This window comes from Pan troglodytes, chromosome 2, assembly GCF_028858775.2.
Source record: "Pan troglodytes isolate AG18354 chromosome 2, NHGRI_mPanTro3-v2.0_pri, whole genome shotgun sequence".
NCBI lineage: Eukaryota > Metazoa > Chordata > Mammalia > Primates > Hominidae > Pan > Pan troglodytes.
The window spans coordinates 188,674,068-188,695,624 of NC_086015.1; the positions used below are offsets into that span (position 1 = coordinate 188,674,068).

The 21,557-nt window shown below is 46.2% G+C and overlaps 2 protein-coding genes and 1 long non-coding RNA gene across 5 annotated transcripts in view; 1 reads left to right on the forward strand and 2 right to left on the reverse strand.

The window, feature by feature from the left end:
* Positions 1-372: 372 nt before the first annotated feature.
* Positions 373-9,899, reverse strand: TMEM41A (transmembrane protein 41A). Its single transcript, XM_526412.8, has 5 exons — positions 9,628-9,899; positions 7,607-7,760; positions 5,926-6,087; positions 5,395-5,533; positions 373-2,523 (listed from the first exon to the last, which is right to left on the reverse strand). The coding sequence occupies exons 1-5, from the start codon at positions 9,744-9,746 to the stop codon at positions 2,303-2,305; spliced, it is 795 nt and encodes a 264-aa protein (XP_526412.4). The 5' UTR covers positions 9,747-9,899; the 3' UTR covers positions 373-2,302.
* LOC104005892 (uncharacterized) lies at positions 9,843-11,939 on the forward strand. Its single transcript, XR_010155887.1, has 3 exons — positions 9,843-10,324; positions 10,399-10,555; positions 10,729-11,939. It is a non-coding gene; the product is annotated as an uncharacterized LOC104005892 (long non-coding RNA).
* Positions 11,940-16,615: 4,676 nt separating this feature from the next.
* The window catches only part of LIPH (lipase H), a 46,502-nt gene continuing 41,560 nt past the window's right edge, over positions 16,616-21,557 (reverse strand). For all 3 annotated transcript variants that reach the window (XM_516924.8, XM_003310156.6, XM_063807404.1), the window contains one exon: positions 16,616-19,234. In XM_516924.8, coding sequence (XP_516924.5) covers positions 19,147-19,234 — 88 coding nt within the window. In that variant the 3' untranslated portion in view covers positions 16,616-19,146. The remainder of the gene's footprint in view (positions 19,235-21,557) is intronic.

Below are 21,557 nucleotides of genomic sequence, written 5' to 3' on the forward strand. Positions count from 1 at the left end.
GGTAATGGAGAAAGCTAGTTTCTGTGACTCTTGTATTTGACACAGCCACAAAAAGAAGGGGCAATCATCATTTTATTTGGTGACAGCCTCTTCTTCAGTATTCTGTAAAAGCTAGACTGGCACTCTGCTTCTTCCCTATGCTTTCCTGCTGCCCATCCGGTAGCTACTCCTGTTACTACTGACCCCACTATACAGGGAGCAGAGAGAGAAAATGAAGATGAAAATCTGGCTTCTGAGAAATTATTTCGGTAAGAAACATTGAGAGTGGAAAGCTTAAAACACCATTTTGGACTGTCCAATTTTCAGCCAATCCTAATTCCCACTGGTAAAGGTAGTTGAAAGTTAGCAACATGTTCAAACAAGCACCACACAGAACACTTACATCCATTTATTTGGGAAATTGCTTCGCCTGTAAACTCACAACTGATAAGGCACATTATTGCAAAACTGTCGGGGTGGAGGGAGGGAGGCAACTCTAAGGATCCTGAAAAGGGGCAAAGGGCACACACTTGTGATGATGTGGAAAACATGTTTCTCCTTCCCTCTCCCTACTCCAGAACACCAAAGGCCACAGTCTTCAAAGTCTGCTGCCTCCTTCCCCCACTCTTGTTATCAAGGCTTCTTTTAAGGAAACACGTTTTAAACAATGAAATCCTTGGTGTGAAAGGATCATACCATAACCAAAAACCATCACCTGGGGATGCACTCTTCCTATGAAACGTGAGTAATTCCCAAGAATTCATGTAGAACAAGAGGCATAGATTAAAGTCTTGGCAAGACTCTTGGCCAAACCAAATCATCAACCCAGCAGATGATGCCCAAAAGCAGCAGTCTGGTAAGTCCTGATGAGTTACTCCTGTGGGGTGCAGGATCACAGGGCTGGTCAGTTTAGGTGCCAAGGTCCTTCTGTCTTTGGAAGCATTAATCCAGGTCTGTAACAATTCTGTACTGCAGCTAGAGGAAGTAATGACAGCTATAGGCCATTAAGATACAACACAACAAAGTTATCAGAAGCCAAGGTTTCCTCTTTGAAGTAAAAGATAAATTAAAAGATACAATTGTTTAGTTACTCTAAGCAAATAAAAAAATGAAAAACATTCAGAGGGTATACTGCCTGATGGCCCCATATACTGAACCCATTCTCCTAGCATGACACAGAACGGATTCCTGCAGAAAGGACAGATAAAATGTTTGCCTGGTCATGATTCAGGTGAGTCAAGGGCCCTGCCCCATCCAGATGGGTAAGAATTTCTCCAGAACATATCCATGACATACAGCATTTGCTCCATTCATATTTTATAGTCTGTTTGCAATCAGCTTAACTGTCAGGACATGCGATCATAAGGAGGTTTGACATACATGGTAACGTCAGCGTGTCTGAACACAAGAGCGTGACAGAAATCATCATGTATGTGACAACACGTGGAAGTCCTAGGCAGTTCGTCAACTTGTTTCACTTGGCTTATGAAGAGGTAGGTCATCAGCAAAGAAGTACAAAAGAAATGCTCTTCAAGAGACTAACAGAAGATGATGAGCGGTGTCAGTGATGTGAGTTCCCGTGTCATCATCGGTACTAAACATCCACAAAGATGCAACAGGACATCTGTCCCAGCAGCCTGTCACTCTGCAAAAGCAGTACTCTGGACAAGGACAATCAGCATCTTCTCCCAAGGCAGCTCAGGGGCTGGCATGAGGCAAATACAACAGGCTATCCCGAGCTCCTTATTAGACCACAAAATACAAACAGCATTTTCTTTCTCTTTTTTTTTTTTTTTTTTGTCGAGACAGTGTCTCACTCTATCACCCAGGCTGGAGTGCAGTGGTGTGATCTTGGCTTACTGCAACCTCTGCCACCTTGGTTCAAGCAATTCTCCTGCCTCAGCCTCCCGAGTAGCTGGGATTACAGGTGCCTGCCACCACGCCTGGCTAATTTTTGTATTTTTATTAGAGACAGGATTTCACCATCTTGGCCAGGCTGGTCTTGAACTCCTGACCTTGTGAACCACCCGCCTCAGCCTCCCAAAGTGCTAGGATTACAGGCGTGAGCCACCGCGCCCGGCCACAAACAGCATTTTCTAGGAGGCATCCGTTGCAGTGTCTGCTACACCAGGGCTGGTTTGAAAACCTGATGTAACACACCTTCAAGAGCAGAGTGTCCTTTCTGACAAGACACTGCACATGGATGCACAGTGTCCACATCACCTATAGAAGGCAATCAAAAACAGTGAGGGGCTTTAGAGCACCACATCCATTACACAAATAAGCAACTGAGTCCAGGGACGTGGCAAACAGAAAATCCAGATCATGTGTCTTTTCTACTGTGTATATGATTAGCAGTACTTGTTTCATTCAATTGCAGATGTTTCTGACTAAATTTTTTAATGAGGGTTCCAGGAATTAATGCCACCATGGCAATGGCCAACAGCTTAAAGACAGTGTCCCAGGAGAAAAGAGCATCCAGAGAGGTTAGGGTTGACAGGATGGAGCCTGTCTGCACACAGATGAAATTATATGGGATCAAACCTGGAAGAAGAAAAGGACAAAGCGCCTGTTACAAGCAGCAGCAAAATTAAGAAAATAATAATTCAGAATGTCACCAGGAACAGTGACTACGGTTTTTTTTGCTTGACTCTTGACCCTTATACATATTAACTCTTTCCCTTCTTTCCTTCTTTTCTATTATTTTCCCTCCTTTCCTCACTTCCCATATATGCCTGTCTTGTTCAACAAAAGAACTTGAGATATTTACACAAATAATACATGCTACTATAAGATAATTTTAAAATAGGGCCAGGAATGGTGGCTTATGCTTGTAATCCCAGCACTTTGGGAGGCCGAGGTGGATCACCTGAGGTCAGGAGTTCGAGATCAGCCTGGCCAACATGGTGAAACCCCGTCTCTACTAAAAACACAAAAATTAGCCGGGTGTGGTGGCATGTGCCTGTAATCCTTGCTACTCAGGAGGCTGAGGCAGGAGAATCACTGGAACCTGGGAGGCAGAGGTGGCAGTGAGCCAAGATCTTACCACTGCACTTCAGCCCAGGCGATAGAGCTAGACTCTGTCTCAAAAATAAATAAATAAATAAATAAAATTTTAAATAGGAAAAGCAAAATGCGTGCAGAAGAATACAAGACATCAGGGAGTACAGTTAGTAAAAAAATGCATACGGTTCACCTGTTTGCCAAAAGTGGGCCCCAAATTTGGTTCTGAGTACCCAACAGCCAAAGTAAAGAGAGAAGTGCCATTGTTGACAAACAGTTTTTTAAAAGAAGTACTATTCACATTCTGTACTGTCTCAAAGATGTCATCAAATCCACTGGATTCCAAAAGTCTGGCTGGCTGAACAGGCTGGCTGCAGAACAATCAGCTGGTGACATTGTTAAAAACCACATCCTTGGGCTCCACCCCAGAAATTCTGGTTACTTGGTTCTGGGGTAGTGCCCAGGAACCTGTATTTTAAAAGCCCCTTCTCCACTCCCACCCTGAGATTCCGATTGGTTTGGAACACTCTGATCGTCCATTTCTCTTCTATAGGAGAGGAAGTATACAGGAGATGAAGATCCCAGACCCCTCAGGGTCACACAGCTTGTGAGACAGAGGACAGGAAGCCTGGTCTCCAGAATCTTGCCAAGCCTCATGCCACCTAGGTAATTAGAAGCAGCAAACCCCCACTAGCTGAGGGCCTGAGGCACTTTGTCTGAAAGCCAATATGACCAAAATTGGCTGTGGTAGATCTTGCTTCTATTTAAGATCTCCATTTCTCTCAGGTATCTCCTATTAATAGCAGCTGCTCAACCACAGATTTGCTCTGTTTGACCTAGAAGCCCTGAATCGTCTTTCCCTCTAGGATCTAAGGGAGGTTTAAGAGAAAGAGATCCTTGCCTTAGGCTTAAGGAGGGTGGTTTTCTTCCAGTATGGAGAAAGTAGCAAACACTGATTTTATAGGATGTTAGCACTTTACCACTCTGATAAAGGTGGTCCAAGGCCCATATTTCAAGAAACACTGCTCTAGTCCCAGCCCCTTATCTGGACGAGTGGCCCGTTCAGACTAAGTAGCTCGCTGCAGGTCATATAATTGTCAAAGGCAAGGAGAAACTTTAGATATCATCTAATTCAGTAGACTGCAAAACTCAGGATCCAGCGGAATCCCTTTTAGGGACTAACTACTTGCATCACCTGGAAAACGTTAAAAGATCCTGATCCCTGAGTCCTACCCCAGAGATGATTTAGTTGATGTGTGGTGTAGCCTTAGCTTAGGGATTAAAATCTCCACAGGTGATGTTTTGTTGTTTTGTTTGTTTTTGTTTGTTTTTTTGCTTTTTTTTTTTTTGAGATGGAGCCTCACTCTGTCACCCAGGCTGGAGTGAAATGTCATCCTCTCAGCTTACTGCAATCTCCGCCTCCCAGGTTCAAGCCATTCTCCTGCCTCAGCCTCCCAAGTAGTTGAATTACAGACGCACACCACCACGTCAGGCTAATTTTTGTATTTTTAGTAGAGATGGGGTTTCACCATGTTGGCCAGGCTGGTCTTGAACTCCCAACCTCAAGTGATCCACCTGCCTCAACCTCCCAAAGTGCTGGGATTACAGGTGTGAGCCACTGAGACCGGCCTCCAAGTGATTTTTAATAGGTTTGCAGGCGATTCTTAATAGGTTTGCAGTTTGAGAACGACTGGGTTTGCAGTTTGAAAATGACTGACTAGGAACTGGATTAAAATGCATATTCCCAGATCCCACTCCCAAGATTCTGATTCAGTAGGTCTGGAGTAGGCCCCAAATCTAGATTCTCAACAAGCCCCCTGACCCTAACAATCTGATAAAGGTGGCCCAAGGCCCACACTTTGAGAAACACTGCTCTATTCCTAGCCAGGTGGTCCATTGAGGGTAAGTAGCTTGCTGCAGGTTGTGCAATTGTCAAAAGGCAGGAAGGAACCACACTGATGCCAGCAATTCCTAAGGCAGAACTTAATCAAAACAGGGGCCAAAAACCAGACAGGAAGTCCCTTGCTCTGCTCCTTTCTTCTGTCCCCACTCAAAACTCATGGACACACACCCTCATTCCAACCCTGCTCTTCCTGCTAGCATTTACTGAGTACTTACTATGGGCCAATTTGTATACTTTACACAGACCATCTCTTCTAATCCCAGTGCCTAGTGCATACAGCCATGCAATGGACAATCTTTATTTAGTCCAAAAGTATTTTTATGGGTTTTCATGTTGAAGCCTGAGCAGATCTGAAATCAGGAATCATTTCTTTAGATCATAAGGCTTGAAGTCACACTTTGTGAGCCTGTGTTCTCAGAAGCAGGCACGTGCTCACGTGGCCAATAACCCAGGGCAGACCCCCAGCGTGACAGCTCTGAAGACTCAAACCCACCCCACTAGCATCTTACCGATAAGAACTGAGAAGAAGAACTGCACGATGGGAATGTTCAGAATCGGGGCCGAGAGGTTCAAGAACCAGTTTGGTGTCATGGGGAAAAGTCTCAAAAACAATAAGAAAAAAAACAAGCTGTTTCTGTTCTCCTCCACCTGTAGCCAAAGAGAAGAAAGCTGTTAAGAAGCAGAAAGGGTCTCCAGGTGTTGAAAACCTGCTGGTGCCAGGCACTGTTCTAGACACTTTACATAATCTGTTCCCAATTCTTCCAACAACCCTCCAGGGAAAGACTGTTTTCCTCATTTTAAAATAGAGATGCTGAGGATCAGAGAAGTCGAGAACTTGCCCAAAGTCACAGAGCTGGTAATGATGGAGCTGGGATTTGATCCCAGGTCTATGTCTCCTGAAGACATCAAAAGAACCCCTAGGACCTCCCGAGACAGCGTGGAAGAATACTGTGGGAAATCCCTGCCACTCGCTTCTCTCAAGGCCATGCACATAGTGACTCTCTGGGGTCCCAGCTCTCAGATGTGACCCCTCCCCTTACCTTTCTCTGCAGCAGGGCCACTTTATCAGGAAAGTAGGACACCACCAACTGTTTGCCAAAAATACTGGAGAGCAGGTAGCAGCATGTGGCACCCACCGAGGTCAACACACAGCACAGCAGAAGCCCCAACCATGGCCCAAACAAGGCACCAGCTAAAACATTCTGCAAATAAAACAAACCCTCAGGCATGTGAACATCTGGCAGCTACCAGGCACTTCATCTTGGAGCCTGAGAGTCATAGGTTCCCTCCTCCTTCACTGCTTTTTGCTAAAACTAAACTAAAACCCAATTGCGTTATTTATTTATTTTTAAGAAACAGGATCTCGCTCTGTCACCCAGGCTGGAGTACAGTGACATGATCATAGCTCACTGCATCCTCGAACTCCTGGACTCAAGTGATCCTCCTGCCTCAGCCTCCCAAGCAGCTAGGACTGTAGGCACACACCACCACATTCACCCACTTTTTAAAATTTTTTGTAGAGATGGGGTCTCACTGTGTTGCCCAGGCTGGTTTCAAACTCCCGGACTCAAGTGATCCTCCCACCTCAGCCTCCCAAAGTGCTAGGATTACAGGCGTGAGCCACTGCCCCAGGTCCCAATTGCCATTTAAAGAGGTGAATGAAAAATTATGAAAAGGCTGGGAACTACACCTGCCGTCAGTCTCTTCACCTTGAAAATGAGGATAAGGATAAAAGCCTCAGGGGGCAGGAGAGAATGAAATGGGATCTGTGGCTGTGATAGATTCTGCAATGACTGGGGCTCCAAGAAAGTAGAAATGAAACTCACGAGTTATTTTTACTATTTCAAAAGATGAACACAAACCATGAATTTTCCCTTGGTAAGACCACGCAAGCTATGTAAGATGTCTTGTTTCTTTGCTTTTTGCTGGAATTACATCTATGCAGTATGCTAATACCGGGGTTCCATGTTGACCAGAGCTCTAGCCGACATTTGAAGACGTCTTGGTTTAAGAAAAAGGGAAAAGTGAACCAATACTTCCTAAATGCATTTTGGTTGGTAGACATCATCCTGACAAAACATGGGATCCAAGAGAGAAAGTAAAAGGAAGCCTTGGAAGTGGTAAGCTGGGGAGCCGCTGAGCACTGTGTTAAGCGCTTGACTACATGTCCTGTGTAATCCTCACTACATCCCTGAGTCATGCCATCCTTGCCCCATTCTACAGGTGAGAGATTAAGTATCCTCCCCAAGAGCACAGCAGGCAGAGTCAGGGTTCACCCTCAGGTCTGGATGTGGAGCCCCCACCAAGCAGCAGCTGGCTCTCTGCCCTGAAGAGGGATCAGTTCAAGACAGAAGACAGACATAGGGCAGCCTCAAGGAGTCAGCCCCTGACCCCGAGCCCTACACACCTCCCCTGCCTCTCTTGGACATGTTTGCTTTTCTTCTAGTTTCCGACAAGGAAACTGTTTGAGCAGGTCCAGCCTCAGCCTAGAGGAGAGAAACAGGCTGGGGTGGGAGAGGGAAGCAGTACAAAAGGAAGCTGTCAGTGTCTCCCACTTCGGTGCTCAATCCCTCAGTAGGCGCGGAGGGCCACTGTGTGCCAGCCCCGATACACCCACTGTCACTTTTAATCATCCCCACACAACAATCCCATGAGGTTACAGGGGAGTATCCAAATTTTACAGATAAGGAAACAGGGTTGGAGGGAGGGTAGGACACTGACCAGGAAGCTGGAGCCGGGGATGGCAAAGCCCTGTTTGTAGAGGTAGGCGCCGCAGAAGAGCAGGAACACGTAGGCCTGGTGCTCCTTCCGGTACTCTCGAAGGACCTCAGAGAGCTCCCGCAGCTCTGCCAGGTCGGAGGGGAACCACAGCGACCTGGGGATTTGGAAAAGCAGATGGAAACATGAGTTCAGATCAGTCCAGTGCCCATGAAAGTCACTCGCTGTGTCTTCTTTTCAGAGTAGGTTTATAAATATGCCCATCATCTGGTCTGCTGGGAACACATACACTCCCAATGACAGATGACCTGATACGACGTTGCAGAGACAGACAGGAGAGCCCTAGTTTGGAAGCAAGAGACCTGGGTTAGCATCCCAACCCTGCTACTTTCTGTTTTATGTCCTTGGACTAGTCCCTGAGTCTGTTTCCTTATCTAAAAAATGAGGGGTTGGTGCTAAACAGTCATTAAGTTCCCCTTTAGCTCTGGGATTTTAGAATCTGTTCTTAAGAGGCAAATGGATTCATTTCCAGGCAAGTTCTAAATGTCCTAAATTGCCTTCCTTTCAAGGACACTGCCTCCCCCACAAACCAAGAACAATTCAGACTTCAAACTGTTCCTGAGGTGCCAAGTAAAACGACTTTTTAGCATTCACTATAAAGCCAATTAGAGATTCTTCAGGAAAGTATATCTATCCCATAGGATAAATGTAACTTTTTTGATAATATGTCAGGCTTGAATCGAACCCTTTCAAAGAGCCTACTATTTAACTCTGCTCTTAATCTGGTCCTCAATGCACTTTGAATCCTGTCCAAGGGTTATAGTATAAAGACTACCTTGCCTCTGCCATCTGAACAGTCTTTGAATCCATCACTGATTAATCATGAGCAAACCCTCCTACTTCTCACGAGAGTTTCTCTTGGTATGTCCGACACCCACAGCAGAGCCTTCTTAGCTACAGCAAAAGAATACAGTAACTGAAAACAGCTGCCTTAATAGTCAAATATCAGTAATTCCCTTAACCACGCAATGCTGTACTAGGCACACTTCCATACACTTTATAAAGAGTATGCAGCACTCACAAAAACCGGCCAGGTAAGTATTGCTCTGCCTCCTGCCTCGACCAGTCGTTCATTAGAAGGGGAAAAGGAGGCCAGGCGCGATGGCTCACGCCTGTAATCCCAACACTTTGGGAGGCTGAGGCAGGCGGATTACCTGAGGTCAGGAGTTCGAGACCAGCCTGGCCAACATGATGAGACCCCCCCACCCCGTCCCTACTAAAAATACAAAAATTAGCCGGCCGTGGTGGCGCGCGCCTGTAGTCCCAATTACTTGGGAAACTGAGGCAGGTGAATCGCTTGAACCCGGGAGGAGGAGGTTAAAGTGAGCCGAGATCGCGCCACTGCACTCCAGCCTGGGTGACAGAGCGAGACTCCGTCTCAGAAAAAAAAAAAAAAAGGTAAAAGTAGAGACAACCAGGAAGACGGGCAGAGTCGATAATTAATTCGTGAATAATTTAAAGTTGTCTATGCAACATTTCTCCTGAAGATCTAATGTCTAAAGTCTCAAGGGCAGACCTGACGTAAGTGGGGTGGGGAGGAGGAGAGGCAGTTGAAAGTGGACTTGAAGAGGCTGGGGGCCCGCACGGGGGCGAAGTGGGCTGGAAATGGGGCCCAGGGCTGGGACTGGGAAAGCAACGGCGCGGGCAGGCTCAGCGCCGCGTCTCCCTCGGCAAATCCACCCAACCAAAGGCCCCGCGGCGTGACGCCCTGCGCACCCTGCAGCCAGCACCACACAGGTCCCAGTCAGGCCCGGAGCCGGGCTCCCATCCACCCTTCTGTCCGAGACCGTGCGGACGCGGGCCCGGATACCAGACCCGGATTCCAGTCCGATAAGTGAACCTCAATTCCCAACGCCTCCGATACCGGAACCCGAATCTCCGAATCTCCGAATCTCCGATTCCCAGCCCCGGTCCTCGGACCCGGCTCCCTTCCTCTGACCCGAACCCGGATTCCCGCCACGCACCTGCCTCCAGCCTCCTCGGTGGAGCCCAGTCTCCGCCCGCGGGGCAGTCGCGTCGACAGCAAGTACAAGGCGAAGGTGCAGCCGGCGAAGACCAGAAGGAGGCCGAGCAGCGGGCGCATGTCGGCTCCGCACCCCGGCCCGCTGGGCAGCCGAGAAGCTCACTTGCACGCCGGGACGCAGCGGCGGGCGGACTGAGCCAGCGGAGCACGTTCACTGACGGACCAGGGAGGGGTCCGCGCCAAGACCCGCCTCCGAACCAGGCCCCACCTCCTGAGCCAGGGCCCCGCCCCCGATTCTGACTCCGCCCTCTCTGTCCTTCGGTGGAGACTCCGGGAAAAACCTGCCTCCCGGTCTGCCCTCTCTCCGTCTGTCTGTGCTTGTTTTTCTACGTTTATCCCTGTCGCTTTCCCCACTTATTCTGCAGGCATGGCGCGCCCCCAGTGCCGGCTCGGTGCCAGGGCTGGGAGATCCGGGGGTGAATCGTGAGCCCGGCCCACAGCGAGCTTGCAGTCTAGAGATCAAGGCAGTCTTGTCCACAACCTGCTGTCACACCAAGCAAATGTAGCTGGTGTAGCACCAGGGGCTGCAATCAAGTGCGGTGGGGCGGCAATAGTGACCACGGAAATAATCAGAATTGCTTCTAATTCAGCTCCTACTATATTCCCGTCATCCCTGAGCCTCACAATCATCCTCCAAGGTAGGTGTTTTAATCTTTCTCTAACAGATGAAAACTCTGAGTTTCAGAAGAATTAAATGACATCCCCCCAAAAGAGAGACAGTATAAGAATCCAAGTCAACCTGAGTCCAAAACCAGTGGCCCTTACACTGTGTGGCTTTATGGAGGAGATGGAGTTTAAGTTTACCTTCAAGGATGAGCAACACTTTTCTTCAAGCAGAAAAAGAAGGGAATGGGTGAACACGGTCCCAGGTAAGGCACCAGAATCCAGTTTCAGCGAAGCCTAAGGTATATGAGAAATAAGTGAGAATCTGGGGACAAACAAGAGTGCACTGAAGGCAGGCTAAGGAGTTAGATTTTTAATAATGTAGATGAGACACCAACAGAGGTGTTTAAGTAAGAGAATGATTTCTTTCCTGTTTTAGGATATTCGCTTTGGCAGATGATTAGAATACGTGCTGACTTGATAGCCGCAACTGTCCTGATACGAAAGTACGCCGGCCTGGCTGGGCGTGGTGGCTCACGCCTGTAATCCGAGGATTTTGGGAGGCCGAGGCGGGCGGATCACTTGATGTCAGGAGTTTGAGACCAGCATGTCCAACATGGTGAAACCCCGTCTGTACTAAAAATACAATAATTAGCCGAGCATGATGGCATGTGCCTGTAATCCCAGCTATTTGGGAGGCTGAGGCAAGAGAATCGCTTGAACCTGGAAGGCAGAGGTTGCAGTTACTTTCCCGACATTGCACCACTGCACTCCAGCCTTGGCGACAAGAGCGAAATTTTGTCTCAAAAAAGAAAGAAAGAAAGCACTCAGGCCTGTCCGAGGACCACAGCAGTGGACATGGAGGGAGGAGGCTGGGGGTAGTTGAATTGGTATGATATGTCACTGAGTAAACGAAGGAAGGGACAGAAAGAGAACTGCAAAGTGTCAAAAGCCTGGACAACAGAGAGAAAGCATCCTTGTTATATCATTTAAAGCACCTGTTGGGCCAAATAGGGAGCACCTTTCAGAATCCATGTGCACAAGATCTCAGCAATTCTACGTCCAAGAATGTAACCTACATCCAAGAATGTACTGGAATTTAATTCCACATCCAAGAATCCCCATAGGTAGCAAAGATGTATATTTAAGGGTATTCTCTCAGCTTTGTTTTTATGTTAGGAGATTGGGAACAACCTAAATGCCCATCAGCTGGTGACTGGCTAGGTTAACTATTCACAAATGGAATACTAGGTAGTCTCCTAAAAGAGGAAAGCAATTCTACATATCCTGATACAGTGTAGTCACCAGATAGATGGCTAAGATACAAATAAAACAAACAAGTTGCAGTGTTAGAGTATGCTATGTATCACTCCTTTTTAAGGACAAAAAGAGGATATACTTTAACTTTTTAAGATACCAAAGTATTTATTTATTTAAAATTTTTTTTCACAGAATTGTTATAGCATGTAGAACCAAAAATTATTTACAAATGAAATTATTCAATGTCTGAGATTTGTGTCAAAATAATGGTATGGGGGTTTAGTGAGTAAGCATGTAGGTAGAACAAGATTGTCCATGAGCTTATAGTTGTTGAAGCTGGATGATCACCTGGGTGTTTTATACTATTTGGGTGTTAAACTATTTTTTTTTCTATTCTTGTGTATGTGTCAAATTTCCACTTAAGAAAATGGGGGAAAATGGTGTCAGCCCTCCATTCCAGCTGAACACACCATGTTAGTTCATGCCCCGTCACACCACTCTTCTAGCCATCTGTCAATCTTCTCTGCCTGGCAAATTTCTACTCTTTCATCAGGACCCAGGATAATTATCACCTTCTCTGAGAGGGCTTTTCCAACCCCTATAGTCAGAAGCATTCCTTCTCTATGCTTGGGGCCCCCTGAGAAATGTCTCTAATCCTGTCGCAAATACATATTCCAGTGTCATTATCCATCTCCCTAGTAGACAGTGAACATTTCCATCAATGAGACAGTGTCTCAACTATCTTCTTTCTGTCTCAACCCTTAACCCTGGCACTTAATAATTGTTTGTTAAATTCATGGGTCAGGTCTAGTGAAGACAATGATTAGTTGTTTGGTTTGGTACATACTGACCTTGAGAAGTCAAAGGGATATAGGAGGAGAGAAAGTGAATGAGGAACTGATGTTACTGAGCCTGTGCTAGGAGACTGCTGGGGCAAGGAATAGAGTGAGGAGAAAGGAGGCAAGGCTCCTGCTGGCAAGGACCTCACTTTCATTTCAGCTGGGGAAGAGCATGGAAAGATGTCATTCTAGAGCATGGTAAGTGCCATGGATGAAATAGACAAGGCAAAACTTATTCCACTTCAGCAAAGCGAGTGTCAATATTCTACTTATGGATGAGTGGATGAACACATGTTCAGATGAAATCACTTGTGCAAAGTTTACAGCTGTTAGTGCTGAACAGGAACAAGCCTTTGTCTGCCATCACGTGAGGCCATGCTTTTTCCTCTGCCCTTCACTGCCCTCTGCATGCCATTCGACATGCAGGTGACACTCTGGAGCTCGGACCGAACATTCAGATTTGGAGGTCATTCTACAGGAGATAGTTGAAATGAGGGGAGGGGAGAAGGTCTCCTAGAAACCACAAGAGAGGGAAAGTAACAGCAGCTGACTTTCATTGAGTACTTAGTACACTCCAGACCCCATACTAAGCATTTTTTTTTTTGAGATGGAGTCTCGCTCTGTTGCCCCAGCTGGAGTGCAGTGGTGCAATCTCGGCTCACTGCAACCTCCTCCTCTTGGGTTCAAGCGATTCTCCTGCCTCAGCCTCCCAAGTAGCTGGGACTACAGGTGTGTGCCACCACGCCCAGCTAATTTTTTGTATTTTTAGTAGAGACAGCGTTTCATCGTGTTAGTCAGGATGGTCTTGACCTCCTGACCTCATGATCTGCCCGCCTCAGTCTCCCAAAGTGCTGGGATTACAGGCGTGAGCCACCGCACCTGGCCCATACTAAGCCTTTTACACTTTTAAAAGTAAAGTGAAATCACTTTGCACAAGTGATTTCATCTGAACATGTGTTCATCCACTCATCTGTAAGTAGAATATTGATGCTTTGCTGAAGTGGAATAAGTTTTGCCTTGTCTATTTATTTATTTATTTATTTATTTTATTATATATTTATTTATTCCATATAACAACCCTCATTAAGTAGGAACTCTTTTTTGAGGGACAGGGTATTACTATGTTGCCCAGGCTAGTCTTGAACTTCTGGCCTGTGGTGTTCCTCCTGCCTTGGCCCCACAAAGTGCTGAGATTACAGGCTTCAGCCACCATGCCCGGTCTAAAGTAGGAACTCTTAACAGTCCCACATTTATAGCCTGGGAAAATGAAGCTTAGAAAGAATGAAGTCAACAGAGCAACAGAGGTCACACACCTCGCAAACAGCAGAGCCCAAATGTCTTACCATGCACTACCCTTTTGAGAAAGAAGACTGAAATCAGGAGCCTGGTAAGGAAATGGTGGAAACAGTGAAAGAGAACAAGATGCACTCTTTCATTTGTGAGATGAGAAACAGAAAAAAAGAAATGTCCTGAGAGCCCAAGAAAGACTGTTAGGAAAGGAACTGGGGCAAGTGTCAGAGTCCATGGAGAAACCCAGCAGGGAAACCTGAGGGTCATGGCAATTGGCCAACACGAGGCGATAAGGGACTTTTGACAGAGCTATTTTGGGTGGTGCTAACCTTCTTTGCTACAGGCTCACAACTGGAGCATCTGCTTGCTTCCTCTGACCTCCCCCCTGGACTCATGTTGTCATTCTTCTCGCTCAACCTGTCTGCCTAGGGAAGAAGCCCTGGACTGTGTTTCCCCAATCTCAGCATTCCCAACCCTCCTGGCCCCCAACCCAGTACCTGCAGAGCTGACTCTAACCACCCAGTGCACCTCCTGCAGGCTGCAGCAGCCCCCATTGAGGCCACTCATTTACAGCACAGGCCCACACAGTCTGACAAAGGACAGCTGCAATCCTCTGTCAACTGCAGTCCTTTCCCAGGCACATGCTGGATTGGGAAACAGGTGGGAGAAAAGAACAGGTAAGAGGTTCCTGTGGGAGTGAGTTAGCCTGGCATTTACTGTGCCTCTTTGTGAAGAGCAGCCAACCTTTTCTGGCTTAATCAGACTTGCCTAGAGCACTTGAAAAGAGTAGCTCTGAAGTCCATGTGATTTTGCTTCCCCACCCCCACCCCAACCATGACTGATTGGAACTGGATAGATGTCTTCCTCAGGAGGAGGAGCCAAGGGCTGTTTCCTGTCCCTGGACTTTGGAATTGGGCCACCTAGTCAGTGAGTGGCCAAGAACCCAATGAGGCTGCCCCATGAAGGGAGCTGAGCTCAGTCAAAGAGATTCATGGCAGAGCACTAGGGTTAATAAAGGCCCACGAACTCTTGTTGCTGAAGGCTCTAGGGCTGCCCCATCCCTGCCCTTCCTGAGATTTGGTGGATCACCTCTTCCTGGGTTTCCACAAGTCCTCTCTCTCTCTCAATAACCTATTAAATTGGGGTGTGAGTGGATTCCTGTCCCTTGCATCCAAAGTCTCCTTGGCTATGATGGAGTTCTATAGGAATGAGAGCAAGGGGCAGGGGTTATAAGGTTATAAAACCTTATAAGGGGCTTCCCCCTTCACTCAGCTCTCATTCTTCTCTCTCCTGCCACCATGTAAAGAAGGATGTGTTTGGTTTCCCTTCCATCACGATTGTAAGTTTCCTGAGGCCTCCTCAGCCATGTAGAACTGTGAGTCAATTAAATCTCTTTCCTTTATAAATTACCCAGTCTTGGGTATTTCTTCATAGCAGCCTGAGAAGGGACTAATACAACATACAAAGTTGGCAGCAAAGTGAGTGGTGGAAAGGAGAGTCATGGAAAAGCAAACAAGGGAGGGTTATAACTACAGCTTGGCATCCTCCACTAATGTTGTAAGGTCCTGGAGCATTTTGGCAATGGTGCTAAAATGAGGATGTAAGGACAAAATCCCCTAGATTTTCAACAGGTGAGCTTGTGAGGTGTTGGGACCACCTGGAAGATGTGATAAGAAGTGACAAAGGGGCAGGGTGTAGTGGCTCACACCTATAATCCCAGCACTTTGGGAGGCCAAGGCAGGCAGATCTCCGGAGTTCAGGAGTTTGAGACCAGCCTGGCCAACATGGTGAAACCCTGTCTCTACTAAAAATACAAAAATTAGCTGGGCGTGGTGGCATGTGCCTGCAATCCCAGCTACTCGGGAGGCTGAGGCAGAATAGCTTGAACCCATGAGGTGGAGGTTGCAGTGAACTGAGATCAGGTCACTGCACTCCAGCTGGGCAACAGAGCAAGACTCCATCTCAAAAAAAAAAAAAAAAAAAAAAAAAGTGACAAAGGAGCCAACTTCTCTCTTTTCCAGGAAGTCTGGGAAATGGGCTATTGGCCTCCAAAGATAATGGAGACAATAGTAATGAAGGTGTCTGGGAGAAAAGTCTAAGGCACAGAAGGTTAGGCACCCTCATGGAAACAGACTATGGCTAGGGTGGAGGGCAAGTCTTTACTCACAACTGAACATGGTTCCATGGGGCTCAGAAAATAACAAAGAGTGTTCATTTAATAAATGTTTCCTGAAAGCAGACTATATGGTAAGCACATGGCTCCTGCCTTGCAGAGCAGTCTAGTGAAGAAGACAGATATTTATCAAATAATCACGCAAATAAAATTTAAAAAACAGGCTGGGTGCGGTGGCTCACGCCTGTAATCCCAGCACTTTGGGAGACCGAAGCAGGCAGATCACTTGAGGTCAGGAGTTCGACATCAGCCTAGCCAATATGGTGAAACCCCGTCTCTACTAAAAATACAAAAATTAGCTGGGCATGGTGGCACTGGCCTGTAGTTCCACCTACTTGGGAGGCTGAGGCATGAGAAACATTGGAACCCAAGAGGCAGAAGTTACAGTGAGCCAAGATTGCACCACTGCACTCCAGCCTAGGTGACAGAGTGAGATTCCGTCTCAAAAAAAAGAAAAAATGTTTAAAAATACAACTAAAAAGTGCTATGAAGGAGAGGTACAGTGTGGAACCTCTCTGTATGGAAATAAGGTCCAAGAAGACTCCCTGAGGAGGTGGCAATTGAGCCACGATCCAAGTGATGAGTAGGAGGTCACCAGTGAAGAGGGGAGGGAAGAGGGTAGACTGTAATTTAATTGTGCTTTGAATTTGGCACTCAGACAGATATATGGTACTGAGAAAGAGAGGGGAGGAGAAGCAAGGATAACAAGAGACAGTCAAAAGTTCCATGGGCCCTTGGAAGAAAGATTCTGAGAACAGAGTGGCCACAGTTATAACTGCCTTTATTTCTCCTGATCACTGTTACATGAAACTTACTGAAATTCATCTCCTCTCCGATGAACAAACTTCCTTTCTTTATCCATTCATTCACCCATCTACCCATCCTACAGTGAGCCAGGTACTGGGCTAGGAGACCCACGAGCCTAGAGTTTACAAAGTAGTAGAAATTCTATTTCTGGCATTTTCCTGCTATTGTTTTGACTCCCTGCTTACCAGGAAAGAGAACAAAAAAGTGACTGTGCTGATCAAAACACAGACCAATAAAACTAAGAAGAAACCAGGGCTGCCGGGTACGATGGCTCACACCTGTAATCCCAGAACTTTGAGAGGCCAAGGCCAGTGGATCACAAGGTCAGGAGTTCAAGGCTAAGATGGTGAAACCAGGTCTCTACTAAAAATACAAAAATTAGCCAGGCATGGTGGCGGGTGCCTGTAATCCCAGCTACTTGGGAGGCTGAGGCAGAGAATTGCTTGAACCCGGGAGGCAGAGGTTGCAGTGAGCCAAGATCGTGCCACTGCACTCCAGCCTGGGTAACAGAACGAGACGCCATCTAAAACAAACAAACAAACAAACAAAAAAACCAGGGCCTACAGCACACTGATCTCTCTATCCACAATTGCTGAGGAAATGTGAGAAGGAGGAGGAAGGATGGTAACATGTCCAAGAGCTTGTTCCACTCAGAGTTCAGTCATCCCTCACTTAAATAAAACAGACTCTGTATTTGCTGCAAATGTAAATCTGTAAGAAGATGTGCCACACAGGAATACATTTATAGATTTCTTTAATTTATGACATACAGAATCCATTTTTGGCCGGGTGTGGTGGCTCATGCCTGTAATCCCAGCACTTTGGGAGGCCGAGACGGGTAGTCACCTGAGGGCAGGAGTTCGAGACCAGCCTGGCTAACGTGGTGAAACCCTGTCTCTAATAAAAATACAAAAATTAGCCGGGTGTGGTGGCACATGCCTGTAATCCCAGCTACTCAGGAGGCTGAGGCAGGAGAATCAATTGAACCTGGGAGGTGGAGGTTGCAGTGAGCTGAGATCGTACCATTGCACTCCAGCCTAGGCAACTCCAAAAAAAAAAAAAAGCGAGAGAGAGAGAGTCAATTTCTTCATAACAAAGGCTATTTTCACAGATAGCAGTTGAAGGAGCAATCACTTGGGTGAAGAGGAGGTGACTGGGCCTGTCACCTCCTTTTCACAGACCTTCCTGCAGTGGCCACAGCCATGGGACAGATCATGCCTCCCCTCACACTGGGCATCTGGCCCCAGGGATTGTCCTCCCTTCTTTCTGGCCTTGGCCTGACAGGACCTCTTGACTGGACTCCTGCTGTCATTCTAGATTCGCAGACAGCATCTACCTCCAGGGAAGCAAAGGATTCCTCAAACTGGAGTCTTCAGATTCTCCAAAAGCAAACCGGTTCATGTTTTGAATTCACGTGTTGGCAAAATAGGTGACAGCCTTGTTCCAAAAGGCTAACATTAATTACCTCTAATAGGATCGTGGACAGTATTTTTTTTTAATTTTGTATCTATGCATTTTCTAAATTTCCTTCAATAATCATAGATTACATTGGTAATAAAGAAACATAAACATTTCTTAAGGGTTGCTTAAAATGAGGGTTGCCTGTAAAGTGATCCTTCTCCACCTTAGGTGAAAAATAAGCTCTGCTTTTCCTTCCCTTGCCTCATGCTCCATCCCCTGTCCCCATGTGAAGAGGCTGCCCCACGGCTTCCTCGTCCTTCTTTCTTCATCCACTATCTAGTCCCAGCAGCCGCCCTCTTAGCTGTCAGTCCATCCCCATCTCCTCCAGCTCCTCCATGCTCCAACAGCACTTTAGAGAAGGCAGGGGGCCAGCACGTGGCTTTCTTGCCTTCCCTGAGCAAACAGCCCGAGAGAGAAGCTGGTGTTGATAAAGAGAGGCTCTCTTATTGCAAATTAGATAAGCCCAAATGTAAAAGCATATTCACATTTATCAAACATCTCATAGATGTGGCACCTATGGGATTTCAAAAAACCCTTCATAGATATTTGCCTCCCAAACCCACACAGCAGCCCCATGAGGTAGACGTCAGTTTCGTTCCCTTCTACGTGTGGGAACTGGAGGAATGTGGCACGGAGAATGCAGAGTTGAGTCCACGGTGAGGCCTCCAGTCCGTCCTTCCCTTGAAGATGCTTGACCCGCAGCCGCGATGGGCAGAACCACCCGCGTGACAGGCGGCAGAATTGACAGGTCGGAACAAACAAGGCCCCAGGACGCAGCAGACACAGCGCTGGGCTGCTGCGAGCCTGGCTATTTCTGACTTGCCCTAGTTAGGGGCTCCCTTCCCAGGATCGTTTTATAATCACAAGGTTGTTTGATGTACAATGTGACATCCATAGGACGCTACTGAAAAAAGCCTTGGTTTTTTTCATACTTTTTCTGCCTTGCAGAAAGGTGAGGTGAAGCTTTCAAACAGCCTGTGGTTGTAGCTTTCTTTCTATTATTGATGGCCATGTGTCCTGGCAACAGTTACAACTGCAACTCTGGGCAAAGAATAGGTTGGAAGACTGTTTCAACGTTTTCCATCAGGACAAGATCATACCGACACAGCTGAGGCCTGGGAAAATAAGACAAAATATCCTTGTAAATGAACTTATAAAAATGCAATGGTCTAGTAAATAATATTATATCCTTAAGATACAAAATTATTTAGCAATTGTTTTTAATATAGAAAACACTTACGGTGGCCAGGCACAGTGACTCATGCCTGTAATCCCACCCAGCACTTCAAGAGGCCGAGGCGGGCGGATACTTGAGGCCAGGAGTTCAAGACCAGCCTGGCCAACATGGCTAAACCCCGTCTCTACTAAAAATACAAAAATTAGCTGGGTGTGGTAGTGCGTGTCTGTGGTTCCAGCTACTCAGGAGGCTAAGGCAGTACTAGAGCCCAGGAGGTGGAGGTTGCAGTGAGCTGAGATCACGCCATTGCACTCTGGCCTGGGTGACAGAATGAGACTCTGTCTCAGAAAAAAAAGAAAGAAAATGCTTATGGTAAGTAAAACACCAAGGAGAAAGCAAGATATATGGCCAGGCACGGTGGTTCACGCTTGTAATCCCAGCACTTTGGGAGGCCAAGGCGGGTGGATCACCTGAGGCCAGGAGTTGGAGACCAGCCTGACCAACATGGTGAAACACTGTCTCTACTAAAAATACAAAAAAGTAGCTGGGCGTGGTCGCGTGTGCCTGTAATCCCAGCTACTTCGGAGGCTGAAGCAGGAGAATTGCTTGAACCCAGGAGGTGGAGGTTGCAGTGAGCCAAGATCGCGCTACTACTGTACTCCAGCCTGGGTGACAGAGCGAGATTCCGTACCGAAAAAGAAAGAAAGATGTAAAATTGTATTTACCATATAAGTTCAGCTTTAAAAACAATAAAAGGAAGATTATAAAGAAATAACAATAAATATTAACAGTGGTTGCCTCTGAATAATGACAATATGGGTGATATTTTTCTGTTTCCTAACAATTTCTGTACTTTCTAGATTTTGTCAAATAAACATATATTGTCTGATATTCAGGGCAAAAAAAGTATTAAAAAGTTTTAGGATGTAATGACTATCCTCTTAGGAGAAACTTGTACTATTAAATGTTTTAAGGTACCCTAAACTTTCTTTTTTTTTTTTCTTTTTTTTTTTTTTTTTTTTTTGAGACAGGGTCTCACTCTGTCACCCAGGCTGGAGTGCAGTGGTACGATCTCGGCTCACCACAACTTCTGCCTCCCAGATACGAGCAATTTTCCTGCCTCAGCCTCCCGAGTAGCTGGGATTACAGGTGCACACCACCACTGCCCAGCTAATTTTTTATATTTTTGGTAGAGACGGGGTTTCACCACATTGGCCAGGCTGGTCTAGAACTCCTGACCTCAGGTGATCCGCCCACTTTGGCCTCCCAAGGTGCTGGGATTACAGGCATGAGCCACCGTGTTCAGTCCCTAAACTTTTAAGAAAAAGGAATTCACAAAGTACTAACTACTCACATCATTTCCTGTCTCCCTCTCTGTCCACAGGTTAGATGCTAGGACTATATGGTAGACTGGCATTTGTCACAAAACATACATGTCAACACAGCTCTGTACTTAAATAATAATTCTTTCTCTCCTTCTCGCCCTCTTTCTCTGTTTCTCTCTCTTTCTCTCCCCAAACATACATTGTTTATTTTTTCTGGCACAATTGAGAATAGATTGTTTACTCCTTAATACTTCATATATATTTCCTAAGAACAAGGACATTTTCAGTGCCATTATCAAATTTAAGAAATTCAATATAATACTTTTGTACTGTCAAGGGTACAGTGGCTCATGCCTGTAATCTCAGCAATTTGGGAGACAAAGGCGGGCGGATACTTGAGGCCAGGAGTTCAAGACCAGTCTGGCCAACATGGCGAAACTAAAAATACAAAAATATTTTTTTCTACTAAAAATACAAAATCACAAATACAAAAATTAGCTGGGTGTGGTGGACGTGCCTGTGGTCAAGGGAATAAAATGTTCCAATTTTCTGTACCTTTTTTTATACTAGGCTCTGTTTAATCAGCTTGCCAAATTATCCAAAGCTTTCTTTTCTACAACAAATTACCAGCTTACAAGCAGTGCGGTAGTTAGGGAAGAACTGTATAGTTCTAAGCATATAACAACATTATTTCCTTGGATTACTAGGCCATTTACCTTATCTACCTTTAAGTACATGCAGTATAATTTTCTTGGATTACTGGGCTACCTGTTTTTATTTTTAAAATTTTTTATTTAATTTTTTGTTTTTATTTTGAGATAGAATCTTGCTATGTTGCCCAGGCTGGACTTCAACTCCTGGGCTCAAGTGATCCTCTCACCTCAACCTCCTGAGTAGTGGGATTACAGGCATGTACCATCAAATGCAGGTGGGCTG